The sequence below is a fragment of the Lutjanus erythropterus genome, chromosome 1, assembly GCF_056507025.1.
Source record: "Lutjanus erythropterus isolate fLutEry1 chromosome 1, fLutEry1.hap2, whole genome shotgun sequence".
Classification (NCBI taxonomy): domain Eukaryota; kingdom Metazoa; phylum Chordata; class Actinopteri; order Lutjaniformes; family Lutjanidae; genus Lutjanus; species Lutjanus erythropterus.
The window spans coordinates 8500037-8516377 of record NC_139317.1 but is presented as its reverse complement, the minus strand read 5'-3'; the positions used below and the strand labels follow the sequence as shown (position 1 = coordinate 8516377).

Sequence of the window (16341 nt, the reverse complement as noted above, 5' to 3'; positions counted from 1 at the left end):
AAAGAGGGAGAGCTTGCTTGCGCCTGGATGACGTATTTCTGCTTTTACATCAATCCCAGTTGAGAGCGGGTACTGTGGCTCGTTCCATTCTGTGAGAAATACAGTGTGTGGCCAATTGCATTTTTAGAAAAGAAAAAACAGCAACAGCTCCATCAATTTTTTTTAATCAGGGGAGGATGTACTTTACAATAATCAAGAATGGCTGTGATTTCATTTGTTCTTTAACCTGTTATCTGGAGATCATGAGTTAATTATTTTCTTTAGATAAGAAAGTTTGTTTTATCTTGATAGCAGATGAATTTATCTTGTCATCTAAAGGCTGATTCCTCAAGATAATGAAATAATTTATGATGAGACCTGATTTTAGGATTTCAAGATCACTGTCATGACTGTGTTGGAGGATTCATAACTGAACGGTAAGCCAAGGCCAGAACCCGACTGGTCGACCGATATTGGCTTATCACAGCGATATTGGAATATATGTTGTCCAATAGGAACCGCCGATAGATTGATATCAGAATTTCTTTACTCTGTAAAATTGGCAAAGGCATCGGCCCCAAAAAAACAGTAACAGTCAGACCTTAGTCAACGCTTAAATGTGTAGTTTTGATTGCTGCAGTTACGTCATTAGAGCAGTTTCAATTTATAGTAGCCAAAGATGAGAGGTTGACGAGCGTCCATCTCTCTGCTTCAGCCAGCAGCGTATGAACATTGTAAGTAATAACAGGAAACGACCTTTTGTTTTCTTGTGATAACAGGATGATTATCTCGTTATTTCGAGATAACAAAGCTCCTTTTCTCAAGATAACGAAATAAATAACTCATGATCTTGAGACCGTGGCATTTAAAAAATTGCAAGGACAGCCATTCATGACCTCCCGGCATATGTGTGTAAGACGTATTAAATAAATTTCAACAGAGTCAAAGTCATGGCCACTTTTATTTCACAGTAAGCTAACTGCACATTCTGTAATATTGAACCCACCATGAAAAGGCGAAGGCGGTGTGAAGAAAGCATAGTAAAAGTTTAGGCGGGCGGTTGTAACCCTCTTCACAGGTTGTTCTTGTCTGTGTGCTTGAGATGTGAAGAGTCCCTTATTTCTTGTTTATTCCCTCTCAGACTGCTTCTTCTGAAGTATTTTAGAGGCCAAAAGACTTAAACTTAGACTTTATTGTAGGAGCAGAAATTCGTTTCTACTGCATTGTACTCATCAGACAAAAAACACACAGTAACAACATACATGACAACGGTATACACTCAGGCAAGTCAACAGGGCTTATTATTCAAGGTGGCTACGGCTGTTGGGATTCGGCTTTTCCCAAAGCGAGCCCTTCTGCACCTCAGTGCTCTGTACCTGCGTCCAGAGAGCATCAGGGTCAGATGTGACTGAGTGGACGTGTGAAGTCTTGTGCTATTGTGGTAGCAATGTGTGTGATGACCTTATTGTTTAGTTCTGTGGGGAGACCGATTATCCGGACAGCGGTATCGATTGCTTGTGTGAGTTAAAGCAGTAGGTGGACCAGTATAAACAGGTGACACTATCCAACAACAAGCAAAACTGTCAAGTGTCAGAAAAAAATAGCACAATTTACGTAGCAGAGATATATATTTTTTCTTATTTCATAAATCATCTTGTGAAACCCTCAGATTTATCAACACCAAAGATGAGATGCAACATTATTAGGCTATGTACATAACCAAAATAATATTTTTTATCCAACAACTGCATTTCCCATGGCAGTCAGCTGTGGTGGAGACTGTTTGAGTGATTAAGTGGCCAGTTTTACTCCACAATAGTTGGCTTGGGATGGATCCTAAAGGGATAGTACAGGTTTTTTGAAATGGGTTAAGTAATTTTTCATTCAAAATGGCAGAGCATGCTGTTTTTAGCCTCTCAAATATGGAGAATTCACGCTTTCCTTGGTTTATTATCATATTAAACTGAATATCTTTCAGTTTTAGACTGACAAAATGAGACATTTAAAGACATCACCTTTGACTCTGAAAAACTAGGATGGATATTTTTCACTATTTTCTGACATTATATACATGTTGCAGCCTAAATTAAACATGACAGTTAACTTAAGCCCTGGTTAGTACTTGATAACCACAAATAGATAAAACAATTTGTACAGGGGCAAGTAAAAACAGATTTCAGACAAGTAAATTTCTGACCCACTTTCCCAACCAGACGAGTGAAAAGTAACATTAATGTTGGACCCTGCAGCAACACAAACAAGCTAACTATTCGACACAGTGCTCTGCAAGTAAAATTTGTTTTTTGGCAAGTCTGATATAACAGCTTCAGTTTCCTGTTGGGAAAAACGCTGTCTGATGGCCAGCGATGCCAAAAGTACACAAGTAGGAGCACAGATACTTGTGAAAATAAGACTGGTAAAAGTAGAAGTACTGATTGAACTTCTTTACTCATTAAAAGTGAAAAAGTACAGGCTCTGTAATGTGCTCAAAGTATAAAAGTGAAAACTTGTCCTCTGGGGGACATTTCTACAGGCTTTCTGTGCATCTAACTGAACCTTTTCTCCACTGTCAGCTTTCCCTTTCTTCTCTGTTTCGTCTTATTATGTTTGTCATAATTTCCCCTCAGATGCATTAAATTTAAAGTAACAAGCCTGTTTTGAAAATGTAAGGAGTAGAAACTACAGATATTTCTGTTAAAATGCAGGGAGTAAAGTAAAAAAGGTTTTCAGGAAAATAAAAAGCCAATACTAAATCATATTCTCCAGACGTATAAGGGAACGTGCTTGTTTGGTAGAGAGACCTGCAAAAATTGCATCATCACCATCATTTTTAGATTCTTTTCAGTGAAACTGAAATGCAAAAATGACCACTCCTTCATATCACAATTGCAATATCCGTCAAAATAATCCTAATGTGATTTTTTTTTTCATTCAGTCCTGTAGGTAATACACTGCCTGACTCACTGAAGTGCCTCAAACAACTATCCGTTTAATATGGCACACTCTTCACACCACTCGACACAAATGGACACAGAGGGGAGATGGTTATGTGTGTGGGGGCCAGAGAGAGATTGACCTTGAGATAGGCGAGGTCATACTGAGTCCTGATTGGGCTTTCAAGGCATCAGGAGCTGAGGCATGTTGGGTAAAGGGAGCTTTTCTGTGGGTACTCAGTACTGTCATGTTCTTTTTTTGTCTTTGTTCCTTTTGGCACTACTTACTTGGATTTATGCTCTGTCAGGATCCCACACACCCCTACAAGTCCTGTAATGGGACAAATACAGTGTGCCATCATACAACCAGGCTTGGGAGGGTGACTTAATCCAAGTGTCACAATATTAAAGAAATGTAATTTCAATTACTTTACTTTTTGATTACCATATGATAAAATGTTTAGCTTAATATAATATTTGTGTTTGTTGATAGACTTATTAATTGTTTGTCCAGCTGTTTCTTCCTTTGTCATGTCTGAATGCATGTTTAGATTAATAGCAGTAATTATGAATATGTACATTAAAAGTATTTTTTAAGTAACTTCACACCCAAACCACAGATACACTGACGGAAACTTAATCTAGGGCTGTATTTATACAAACTTCAGGGGCTAATGTTACCAAATGGTGATAGCAGCTAATGTTAGCAGTTGGTCTGTGTAACTAATGTTAGCAATTGGTCTGTGTAGCTAACATTTGCGGTTGGTCTATGGAGCTAACATTAGCAATTGGTTTGTGTTGCTAACTTTAGTGGTTGGTCTGTGTAGCTAACATCAGCAGTTGGTCTATATAGCTAATGATAGCAATTGGTATGTGTTGCTAACCTTAGCAGTTGTTCTGTGTCACTAACATCAGAGGTTGGTCTGTATAACTAACATAAGTGATTTATTGGTCAGTGTAGCTAACCTTAGTGGTTTGCCTGGGTCGCTAACGTTAGCTGTTGTTGAAATTTTTTGATTTGAGAATTTTTTTCAGTGAGAGTGATCTGATTACTTTTTTCTGTAACTGTAATACATTTAGCTTTTTTTGTATCCTAATTACATAATCCCATCACATGTAATCTGTTACTCTTCAAGCCTGCATACAACAGGCAGTACAGTACAGGTCCTTGGTGAATTTCTAACCGTGGCTGAGTCAACACGAGGCCTTGATATTTTCTTCTACCATTCTCTAACACAAACACATGAAACTGCAGCCCTTCTGTGCTAACAGCTGGAGCTTTTAAAGTCAATGGAGTTTCATTCACTCCAATCAGTATCCAGTCTTCGTGTTACAGCAGCATTTAAATACACACTGAGCAGCAGTTCCAGTGCTTGTGGCTTGTAAACACAATTTGCACAGTTGTTCCTTGCTGGCAGAATTTCTCCTGAATGTGTTTGCCCGGTCACAGCAGCAGCAGCAGCAACAACACATCTTACTGAATCTCTGGTAGTGACTCAAGGAAGATGTACCTGAATGCATTAAAAGCTGTGATTTATGAGGATTATGCACATATAAGATGCACGCAGTGATGTTAGCTGAGGGTGTTACAGCCTCTCGTATTCCCTGCCAAAGGTTTGATGCCCTGAAATAAACACAAAAAAGTGCAGTTATTTGAAGAAACACAGACTCACGCTGAGAACCAAAGGACCATAAGTGCTGTCTGTGTAGGGTAATGTAAGGGTAGGTTTATGTTATTTCAAGGGAGGCAAGCAAACGCAGCCATTTCCCCGGATCACTTTTGCAATAATGTGCTGTGCTGCTCCTCCGCGGTGCTCTGAAAAATCTGGGAGTGACAGTTTTGGGCCGAGGCACGAATAAGAATTTCACTCATCAGGAATTCAGTCCGATTGAGTGCAGCGAGTGCTGCTGCACGGCACTCTGAGTGGTTAAACACAGTTAAAATCACGTAGCAGGTGAGTGCAAAGAGAACATTCACTTAAAGAGACTCTTTCACAAAGCAATTGTCCAATTACAGTTAGACAGGATAAGAGCCAAGCCCAATTAGACCTCCACAGCAAATCACAGGCAGCTCCTTATTGAATCTCCAATCAGATGTTTCATAGTTTTTTTTATATACAGCGAAATAGATCAGCTGTCTGCATTTCAAACTAATTTATAATGAGTTAGTAAATCAACAACCATCCACTGACTTGTGATTATTATTGAGCATACTTTCAGTTTAAACTCAGCTGTACTTGGTGTCTTTAGAGCTGCATAAATCGTAATGGTATGGATGTTTTTTGGTGCACTTTCACATCAGTTGTAAGAGCAACACCTGGGAATAAATGTAGAAATACTGAAGTACCTTTTGGCAGCTTTTTTTTGTATTAGGCAACCCCTCTATTTAGTGTTGCAGTGTCATGCTGAAGTCTGATACCCACTCAATGCGCAATATACAAGATTTCAGGCTGAATATCGAGTATAATAATGATGTCAAAGGTTGGGTAATGTTAGGTTTTCTAAACTGCACAACATTTGGACTGTAGACCACTTGTTGCAGCACCACTGAAAGCCTTACTAGAGACAACCAGATATTCAATTGCAATATAAGAGAAAACACCACGACAATACCTTTCTATATTCACATTTGTGAATACATGTTATGCAATTTCAATAACGAATCTAGCCTTGAGTGGCAATGAACTGGGTCCAAGCAGATTATGAACATTTGGATGCTTGTAAGAAAGAAGCGTAGAGAAGAAGTACACCACACACACATGCATGAACTGCCTCCTTGGATGAAAGTAGGACTTTGCATCATGGGGATGTGAACCCTTGAAATTTAAGATGATTTACACACTGCACCACCGGGGACACATGGTTTCCGCACACCTTCTCACTTGTTGAGGAAATTACATCAGATGTGCAAAACTGGGGCATTTTTGTCTGTTTAAACTTAGAACGCTTCCAACAAAATGCTGAAAAAACACATATTCTGCTGGTCTCCGGTGTTTTGTTGAGTATTTTGGTGATGTTTGATTAAACACTGGGCAAAAAAGAAAATGTGTATACACCACAAAGTACAGTAAGATATTAAATATCACTGTAGACTCATTGTTGACTGATCTGAACAACACATGTGATATCTACTACCTAGAAAATGTCTGTGCAGATTTTTGTGGCATTTCAATGAAGATTTGTTAAGATATAGATGCTAATTAGTTTAGAACATTTTTAAAAATGTCACAATTCAGCAGATGTGCTGAAAAAATTTCAGCTCTGTAAGATGTATGGGTAATTTTGTCAAATTTGGAGTGTGAAATGTTGTGACAAGTCATGCCCGCTTTAATAAATCTGAACCAAATCTGATGCACTGACAAAGGAAGAAACCAACAGCATGTAAAATCCATGCAGTGTCACCACTGGATGTAAGGAAGAACTGCAGGCTTCTTCAGCTTTGATTTCTAGTCTCCACCTTTGGGTAGCCAGGGGGCGTGCTAGATAAGTATTTTTTTCACCTAATGCTATGTTTTGGCAAATTAAGTAATAGCTGTAGGCCAGAGCGGTGATACATGAGGATCACAAAATCCCCTGCAGTACATTTTGGTATATGTAGGCAGTCCTGCACTGCTCTGTGAGTAAGAAAAAAACACATACTGAGGAATTTATTGCTTCAGCTGACAGTATTTACCATCAACACTGACTGGACATCCACATGAAAAGTGCCAAATTTTCCTGTGTTAGTAATATAAAGTAATATAATGTCATTGAGCATCTTGTCTTTAATGTCAACTCATTTTCTGTGTGTTGTGCCTCAAGGTGTCTCTTCTGGTTTGTTACACTCTTCCTAGCTATTTTGTAGCTGCAGGGCTTCTCTTCCAACAATAACGTTACTACACACTCACTTTTCCTCTCTGCAGCATTGTATTTGAAATGGATCCAAAAGTGAACCTGTCTTTTCAGACCAAGCCCCGCTGTTGCCATCAGGTATTTTTTCCCATCAATGCTTCACTTTGGCTGAGCTCCTACAACTGTAGGCTGCAGCTATAATGCCAATATGACACAAATACATTTACTGTTACAGTTTGGCATGAAATACAGTTCTTGAACTCATTAAATCTTTAACAGAGTGGTATGCAACGTTTTCCCACCGAACGAAAACTCCTGAGTAAAATCTCTTTCCATAAGTTTTCTTGTAAAGTCTGTTTCAAATGCCAGCTGAATCTGGTGGGCTTTGCATTTATGAAACATGCTGTGTTCACCACAGTAAATTCCACAACATCAATAACTGACGACAGGTTGCGCCGATTGTGCATCATCTGATCTGCACTGATGACTGTGGAGATCTCGTGCCCCGTCTGTGTGCGTCTCTCTTCATCCCTCCTTATAGCTTCCTACATCTGATATTCTTTTGATGCAGCATGCTTAATTAGTCCCACTTTCCAGTTTCCAGTTGGTAAATCAACTCACAGTAAAAGTGGGGACCGGAACTTCTGACGAGGATAACAGAGTGCAGTGTCTGCTTGAATTAAAAAGTTCATCCAGTGAACAGGCCTACCATGAATTTGGGACTGTAACTAATGATTATTTTCTTTATTTAATCTGCTGATTTTTTTGAAAAGTGATCCCTTGCCTGGGCTTTTCAATTCCCCATGTATTCAGGAATGAGTGTTGTAGCTCATGCTGTGCTTGGGTTTCATGTTAATCTTGGATAGTTTGAGGCTAACATTAGGGTAGTGATTGTTGTAATGGCGGTTTTGTGCTGCACCTGCTTCGCCACTTTTTTTCTGTTGCAAATGCAGCAGGAGCTACAGATTTTGTAGTTGTACTGACCAGATGTACTCTGTGGGTATGAGCCTGCCTTTGGCCGTTTGTTTCAGGCTGCACTGCAGCATCCGCTAAGTCTGCAGGGAACAGCCTCCAAAATAGCAACCTACACAGTGAAGTGGCTAATTACCACATAGGTTGCTCACAGTACAGTAAACATCCAATATCAATTTCCAACTAATTTTGGCTGATTGCCGATATGTGCACATATTTTTTCTCCAGCTGATGTCAGAGAACATCACGTCCTGTAGTGAATTAATATGTTATCATCTCATCATGATGGCCCACTGGCAGATGCAGACATGAAATGCAAAGGCTTTCACAATAAAATACAATGCTTTTATAAAAAGTCACCTTCATTGGGCCAAATTACCTGGCAGAAATACCAGCATTTAGAGCTGATCCCAGAATTCCATTTCAAAGCCTTCATCTGTTGATATCAATGTTGTGCTTTTAATATTGTACATCTGTAGCTGTTACCTTTTCTTTTGCGGTGAATTAGCCATTTTAATGCCAGCATTAAATGTAATCTAACATCGTCATTGCATCCTGGGCCTAATACCACCCAAGAAGATTGTGATTGGTATAGAAAAATACAAGCAAGCAAAATTGTTTTTTTCCACCTATGGCAAAATGATCAGACCTTTTTCCAGTGCTGAGCGCTGTGACGAGCTGTTGCTGCCTCTTGATCAACCTTTATAGGTTCTGATTTTTTCAAGCAATTTTCAAATATCCATGACAGTTTTTACATCACTTTTTCAGCCTGTTTCTGTAGCCTATATACTTGCCTAAATCCTCACAGTCAGGCTGGTACGGCCTTAGGTATGGGTGAAATGTCCCTGCTGGCTTGTTCAAGTCAATCATATTTTGCTGAGTCTTTAAAAACCTTTTTTTTTTTTATTCGAACAGTACTAAATGTTGTAGGAGGTCCCCAGCAAAAGCTGTATATTATAGAATATAGATTATTTTAACTTTTAGCACATGTTTTGGAAGTTGGAGTAGCAAATTAAGAAAAAATGTATTATTGATTGAGTAAAGTCTTAAGTTTCCCTTAAAACCGAAAGTAAAAAGATTACTTCTATGTTTCAGAAACCCTGTTCTATAGTGTAAAGAAAGTAGTTCTTATATGAAAGTGCAACAATAATAATACACAATAACAATAACATCAATGTCTGTGGATTATCTTGAGTAACCGGATCATGATTTTTGTAAATAGAGATTGTGTTTGAGTTTTCCAAATGTTCCACTGTATTGGAGAGAAAGCAGACATCTCTACTGTTGATATCAATATAAAACTCAGCAACACACACCAAAAACATCTTGATGGATAAACAGCACCACAGGCCAGAGGAAAAAATATGTATTTTTGATTTTGGGGTGAACTGTCCCTTTAAGTACAACATCGTCCTGCCAAACTGACCGGGAGATACTGTACTTCATGTGAGTGTGAATCCATATTTAGTTCATGAATGACACAGACCTGCAGAGACAGAAAAAATATTTTAATCATCATATTCACAGTACATTTACATGAATATTCACATCCATATGTCGTATTATTAGCAGACACAGTCTCTCTGAACCACAGGCAGTCAACTGATAAACTGATTCTGTGGAAATCAGGAGGGATTATGTATGAAAAAAAATATGTATATTCACAAATATCATATAATGATGTTCTTTGAAACCATCCCTTTGTTGTTTTTTGAATTTGAAATATGTCATGCGTTTGTGTATATTTATTTCAGGAGCTGATCACTACCTTATACATTGGCTTTCTGAGCCTGATCTTCTCCTCGTACTTTGTCTACCTGGCAGAGAAAGACGCGGTCGACAGCAGCGGCTCCACCGAGTTTGGAAACTACGCCGATGCCCTGTGGTGGGGAGTGGTAAGGACCTGTGCGCGTGGAGTGTCTCTCTGTCGGTCTGTTTTTGTGTGTTTCACTGTGTAATGGCTGTGAGGTCAAAGGCCAAAGGTGTGTTTTGTTCACCACTGTTAGACCAGACTGTCAATATTTACATTTCAATCAGACCTGGTTCAGTCACTATTGTACGTGTCCAGCCTGTTCTCACTCCTGAGCAGGGGTGTAGTAGAAATACAGAGGTGGGTAACGTGGCTTAAAACTGAAGTTCACCCGTGTTTTTAGGTGAGGTGAGTGAACTCTCACCCTTATTTCAAAGAGGTGGATAAACTGAGTTTACCTGGGTTTGCTCACGCTATAGCCCTGCTCCCAAACAAGTCAAATATGGCAGCTTGGTCAGTGCCCCTCTAGTGTTTATGTTTCGATCTGCTGTCAAAGTCAGGTGGATGGATGAGGCAAACAAACACAGGAGACTAGAGCAAAACTAGAGGAAAAGTAATGCGTATAATAAAAGTTTTCTTTCTATGAAAATGAATTCCAGCAGGAGCGTTTTCACATCCCAACTGTTCTGCTGAGTGATTGAATGTTATGAGAATAGTACACATTTTGGGTATGTACTGCAGTATGTGTGTGGAGTATATGTGATTACCACACAGCATATTTCTTGGCTGGGAGCAGAAAACAGAGCCATGCTAGCTGTTTCCCCCTGCTTACAGTTGTTATGCTAAGCTAAGCTAACCACCTGCTGGCTGTCGCTTTATAATTAACAGACAGACATGAAAGTGGTCTTGATAATCTCATTTAACTCTCAGCAAAAGGGTTAAACTATTTCTTTAATTGCCAGTTAATTGAGTCTGCTTTAATTATTAAGTACATTTTACATTTTTAGGCACCTATGCAACTCCGGTAATTACTCTGGTTTTAGATTATTTATAATTGTTTGAAGTGTCTGTTAATGAGAAGCCCTCAGCCTGAACCGATTCTGATATCAGACCACATAAAACTATGTTTGACTATTGCCATAACATTAAAATTGACATATTATGCAATATGTGTCGAAGAAATTTTCTCAGTTTCTTGATATTGTTTTAGTGACTTCCTGATCTTGCCAACAGTAATATTTTGCAGAGAACACTGACTCGTTTCAAACAGTATTTGGTGAGTGAAAGGTCAAATATAGACTCTGTTTTATCTGTACTACTGTTGTTACAGTAGGAGTTGTGTTTAAACCCTTGGGCGCATCTAGTGGGCCGCTAATACAAGCAGCAAAACAAGTAGTGGAGAGAATACAAGATGAAATTTTATTTTCAGACAATAAGTCACCACCCACTCTGCTTCTTGAAAACTTCAGGGACTCTGATATTAAAAAAAATGTACACACGCACATACAGAGACACACAGTAAATATTATAAGTAAACCTTCCAGAGAAGTTGTTATGAATCTGCTGTGAGTTTTATCAGGTTAGGGTCCATTCACAGTCTGTAGTGGATACTCTCAGTACATGAGGATGTAAGTGAGAGACGGAGAGGTGGAAAGGTCAGAGCTGGCCTCAGTGCCACAGCAAAGACTCGAAGTAGATTGATCACCACCAACCAGAACTGTTGTTTTTTTTAAATCTATAGGGTCAACTCCAGGTCACAAGTCATTTTAGTCAATATGGTAGACAGCGGTTTGGTCCACTGCCTGCCGTCCCCACACGCACACGAGCCCTCAGTATGAGACGGGTGTCTGTGGAGCGAGCTCTAACCAGAGGTGTGTGGTGGCTGACCTCCAGTGAGAAGCTACTCTGCCATGATTGACCTGAAACAGAGAATGCGTCAGGCATTCACATAATTCACATTCACAGACTGCATTTTGCTCGCTCCGTTACCTCGTGGTTAAATCTTGTGCGCCAAACACGGCCGTCACGTTGGTGAGGGGAGCTGTGTCTCCTAATGCATGTATGGAGGCAGGAGGTCTTTCCTTAATTAAAACCATCATAACTTGCTGAATATTTGTCCAATTTTCAAGCAGTTTGCTGTTTTAGAAAAATCAGATGCGTATTTATGATACAAGAGATACATGATAAATTAAAAATGCTGGTTTTCATATTAAAATGCTTTGTTTGTAGATGATAACTAATATTTCTACAATATAATCAGGGCTGTAGTTGGGGGTAAATGCACACAAATGCCATTTCCACACCTTTTAAAATACAAAATAGCATTTACTCACCTTTTTTGTTGATGGTTTACTCACTTGTGATCACAACATTTTTAAAAGTTTGAGTCAAATTCAGCTTATATGACATTTCAGAACACAACTTCATCTTGGCCCCTCCTCCAAAATGTTGCCTGGCACGTGGCCCCTCCTCTCTCCCTCCTCTCCCCTCTCACCCTGAAATACATGGAGCACACGGTGCGACACGGTGCGATACGTCTCCCACAGCAGAGCGCCTCCATTATAATCAGTTGAAGAATCAGTTGACCACAGAAGCCACTCACAACCGTGCAGGCATCATGCTGCTCATCTTTATGTCTAATTTTTTCTCTCTGTGTGGGCCTCCGGCAGGTAAAAGCTACATGGAAGTGTGTGAAAACTGTGCAGCATCAGTTTTAAAATGATTAAAAGAAATACCTCAATGTACCAGAGGCAATGTGATGCAGCAGAGCAACCTTGTGGGGGAAAAAGAAAATCCTGTAAGTCATTATGATGAAAAACTTCGTCTAAATTAAGAGTTCGAATAAAAATAATGAGAACATTTCTAAATATCACTTACATACCAAGTCATTGTTTTGAGATAGGGGAGACTGGGGACAATTGTAACATTTTTTCTATAACTCACAAACTACTTGAAATACACTAGTCATCTATTGATATGAAGAACATATGTGTGCACTAATTAATAATACAGTTGATACATTTTCATCAATTAGAACTTGAGTGTAACAGTAAATTTAATGCAAGAGTTACCGTTGTCCCCTTGGTGTGGACAGTGGTGACAGTGGTTGGGAGCAGTTGTAACACTGAAAAAATATGAACTCACTGTATCTCAAATAAAAGCACATCTCAAAGTAATCACAACACTGCTTTTTTTGTATGTGGTTCACCAAAAAGCAATTCTGCGTAGCACTGAAACTAATATATTCATGGGGATATAAACTTTGGTTACAGTGGCTTTAGGCTCTGATATCTGACTTGTATTTGGATGATTTAAGTTTTTCTCATTTTTATAATAGCATTGGACAGCTGCTGAAGACTTTTATAGTTTACCTACCCTTTAGCCCCAAATTTAATATTTAAGATTAACTTAATTAGGTCACAACAGAGTGGAATTTTTCACTCATTTAAACAAGTTGAATACGTCTTGGCACATGTGTCCAAAAGAGTCAGTGCATTCGTCTACAATTTCCACAGTAATCACTTGCACCTGGCTCGCTGATCAAAACTAATGAGTTAATTCTCAACTCTTTGCAGCTTCGAAACATTCTTTCGTCTTTCGAGTCATCAGATGCAAAATGATCCATCAAAATCTGTCAGACATACGTGTATATTTCATAAATATCTATGACATCTAATGTCTGTGATGGCAAATGAGCTGCCAGGTGACAGTAATGAACTAGGATTCACGTGGGTGTCATTTCTTTGTAAAATGTCTGTTCGTTGTATATGACTTACATGAAAGATGAAAGATCATTGGTGAATTTGTGAAACCAAAGTAGTGCTGAGAGTTAGAGTTTTGTCTCATTCACTTTGGCTCAAATGAGAATTATATTTTTCAAAACATTAAGTTCAGATCTCTGAACAACTAGTATGTTGTTCACAATAGATTGAAATTTCTCAATCATTCAAGCAATTTGCACATTTTAGCATGTTTTCAAAAGACTAAGTACAAAGTTCTCAACAAATTTGCATGATAACCAGTTGAATACGGTTCACTGATCAAAACTAATGAGCTGATTCTCGACTCTTCACAGCTTTTAAACATTCTTTCCTTGTTTGAGCCGTCATGTGCAAAATGATGCATCCAATTATCAAACTCTGCCGTACATACATGAAGACTCCATAAATATCTATGTAATGTTTGTGATGGCGAATGAGCTGTGAGGTGACAGTAATGAACGAGGAATCACATTTTTTTTTTATCACAGTAAATGTAACCAGGGGTGTAGTGGGGTGTAAACACAAGCAAACTCTTTTTTTTCACGTCTTTGAAATGAGGCTGTGAGTTTAATCATCTATGTACAGATCAACTGTGTCAATCAATGAGGAGAAAAAACTCTGCATTAACCACGACACACCTGTACATAACACATTGCTACAAAAATAAATTTACAGTATACAAATGTGCATATCATTTTTCTGTGTATGACAGTATCAGACAAATCTGAATCTAAACCTATGTGACGACATTCAGTGAGACAAAACTGATGTTCTAGCATAGTATGATAAGCAGTCAGTGTCAAAAAGAGAGATTTGTATTAAAGAAGTCCCACCCATACACCTATTTTGAGCAGACCACAGCTGTCAATCATGATATGAAAACCACTTTTTGTAGCATCAAAAAACTAATTAAAAATAAACTTGTCAGAAAAATGAGCACTTGAATATACATTTAATTTAAATCATCTTTGGGAAACAATGATTTGGCATGTACTTTGATTTTTTTTAGTTCAGCCCATGTCCTATCTGCTAACATATAGGGGGCGGGGCTTGTGAACTATACTGCAGCCAGCCACCAGGGGGCGATCAAGATGTTCTGGCTTCACTTTTGAAAAGCTGTCATGTCATCCATCTTCATACACTGTATAGTGCTGTGGTGATACCTGAACATCACCGTGTTAGCATTATCATTGTATGCATGTTAGCATGCTGAAGTTAGCATGACACCACTGTACCTTACAGAGCTGCTAGCATGGCGGTACTCTTTGTTACATTTCATGTTTTCTTTGCGACTTAAGTACAACTCAGGTCTACATCTCTGTTACTGATCAAAAAAGGTTAAAAATTGTATTTTTGCTCTTATAAACCAAATGCTGAAGATGCTGAAGTGTTGGAAGATTCCTAGCAGCAGATTTATACAGGATGAAACTGCCAGAATGAAGCTTCTTATATTAATTCCCATATTTTTTTCAAAGGTGACAGTGACGACTATCGGATATGGAGACAAAGTGCCACAGACCTGGATTGGAAAGACGATTGCATCCTGTTTCTCAGTCTTTGCCATTTCCTTCTTTGCTCTGCCTGCAGTAAGTGGAGAGAGAAATTGCTGAACCGGGGCATCTTTCAGGCCGAGGTGTCTTGCATGTGCTCACAATGATGTGTGTTGTGTTCAAGTTCTTCTTATTATCAATCCTTCTCTAATGATTCCTGTCGCATCCACAGGTTACCAATAGAAAAAAAACAATCCCTGATAGAATGATGGTTTCAAAAACTGTTCTGTTTCTGTCAGATTAATTCCTACTGAGCCACATTTGTAATTAGTTTGGTCTTTCAAGTATGTAAGACAACAAGTGCCTAATTAAGGCTTTATATCCACAAAAGTATGACATGTTTTACCAGCTACTGCAAAGAGTTGAAAAAGTTTCTGTGAAACAGTCCTGACGGCTTTAGATACTTTAATAATATTCTGCCTTAAGTGTTATGAGGACCTTGACAAGCCATACAATGGCTTTACGTTGTAGTGTAATCCCCCTGTCAGGTTATTAATGAAGACATAATGCACCTCACAGGATTACATCAGATTTTATCCTTTTCATTACTGAACATCTCAGCTCCAGGACAGTTTGTGGACCTCAGGGTTGAGATATGTAGTCAGGATTAACTATCAGGGATGGGCTCAAATACATCAAAAAGTGTCTTGATACAAATTACAAATACTCGCTCATCCAATGGACTTTAATTTATTTACTTTTTCAAGTAATTTATAGATTGGAAATACATGAAAATACAAATACAATACTGCTAATATTATCACATTTTAGGGATTTAGTAGGCTTTGGCCTTGGAGGCGGTGCTCTGTTGACATCTGCCAGCTAATGTTTGGTTTAGTCCTCCACTGACTTGAATGGGAATGAAATTATCAATCATATGGTTATTCTAAACTTTACGCACATTGTGGCATCTACCATAACAACATCTATTAAACTTTAAACATTTCTAATAATGATAACATGACATACAGAACAGGCCATCTCTCACACAACATGATAGTAACGTCTTACATATAAACAGTGTCCACGTCTCCCCAGTTAGCCATTCAATATTGTATTTATGTTAGAAACTACATCTTATTTTTTCTGCCCGGCAAAATTCAAATTAACAAAATACTCAAAAGTAATTAAATTCATATTTTAAATACATTAAATTGAAATACTGTCCATCTCTGTTAACGATAGCAGTGACCTTGCTTTGAAGTCAACTTCTGTGCATAAAGGTGTGCAGATAAATTTAGTTTCCATTATCAATTATTGGTAGGTAGGTAATTTATTTTTGCAATGCACCAAAAAGTGACACTACAGACGTATACCATACCATACCATGATACAATGAGAGCAAAAGAAAGAAAGGTACACTTCTTACATGACAAACAGTCTTAAAACCTGAGACTCGTGGAGCGTATTTAAGGCACATCACTGTGCCTTTTAACATGTCAAATAAAAAGTGCCCTTGTCTGCTGCTGATAGGCATTTAACACAAATTGGGCTAAGAGAAAGACTTTGTCTGTAAACAGGTACTGAAGTCTACATTCATCAGACATGGAAGACAAATCAAGACA

At 38.5% G+C, this 16341-nt stretch overlaps 1 protein-coding gene across 3 annotated transcripts in view; it reads left to right on the top strand.

The window, feature by feature from the left end:
* Positions 1-16341, top strand: part of kcnq1.1 (potassium voltage-gated channel, KQT-like subfamily, member 1.1) — a 76432-nt gene that overhangs the window by 29689 nt on the left and 30402 nt on the right. For all 3 annotated transcript variants that reach the window (XR_014771823.1, XR_014771803.1, XM_084735206.1), the window contains exons 6-7: positions 9470-9610; positions 14702-14812. Coding sequence is in view for 1 of the 3 variants with exons in the window: in XM_084735206.1 (XP_084591332.1) it covers positions 9470-9610; positions 14702-14812 (252 nt within the window). In the remaining 2 variants the exon portion in view is untranslated. The remainder of the gene's footprint in view (positions 1-9469; positions 9611-14701; positions 14813-16341) is intronic.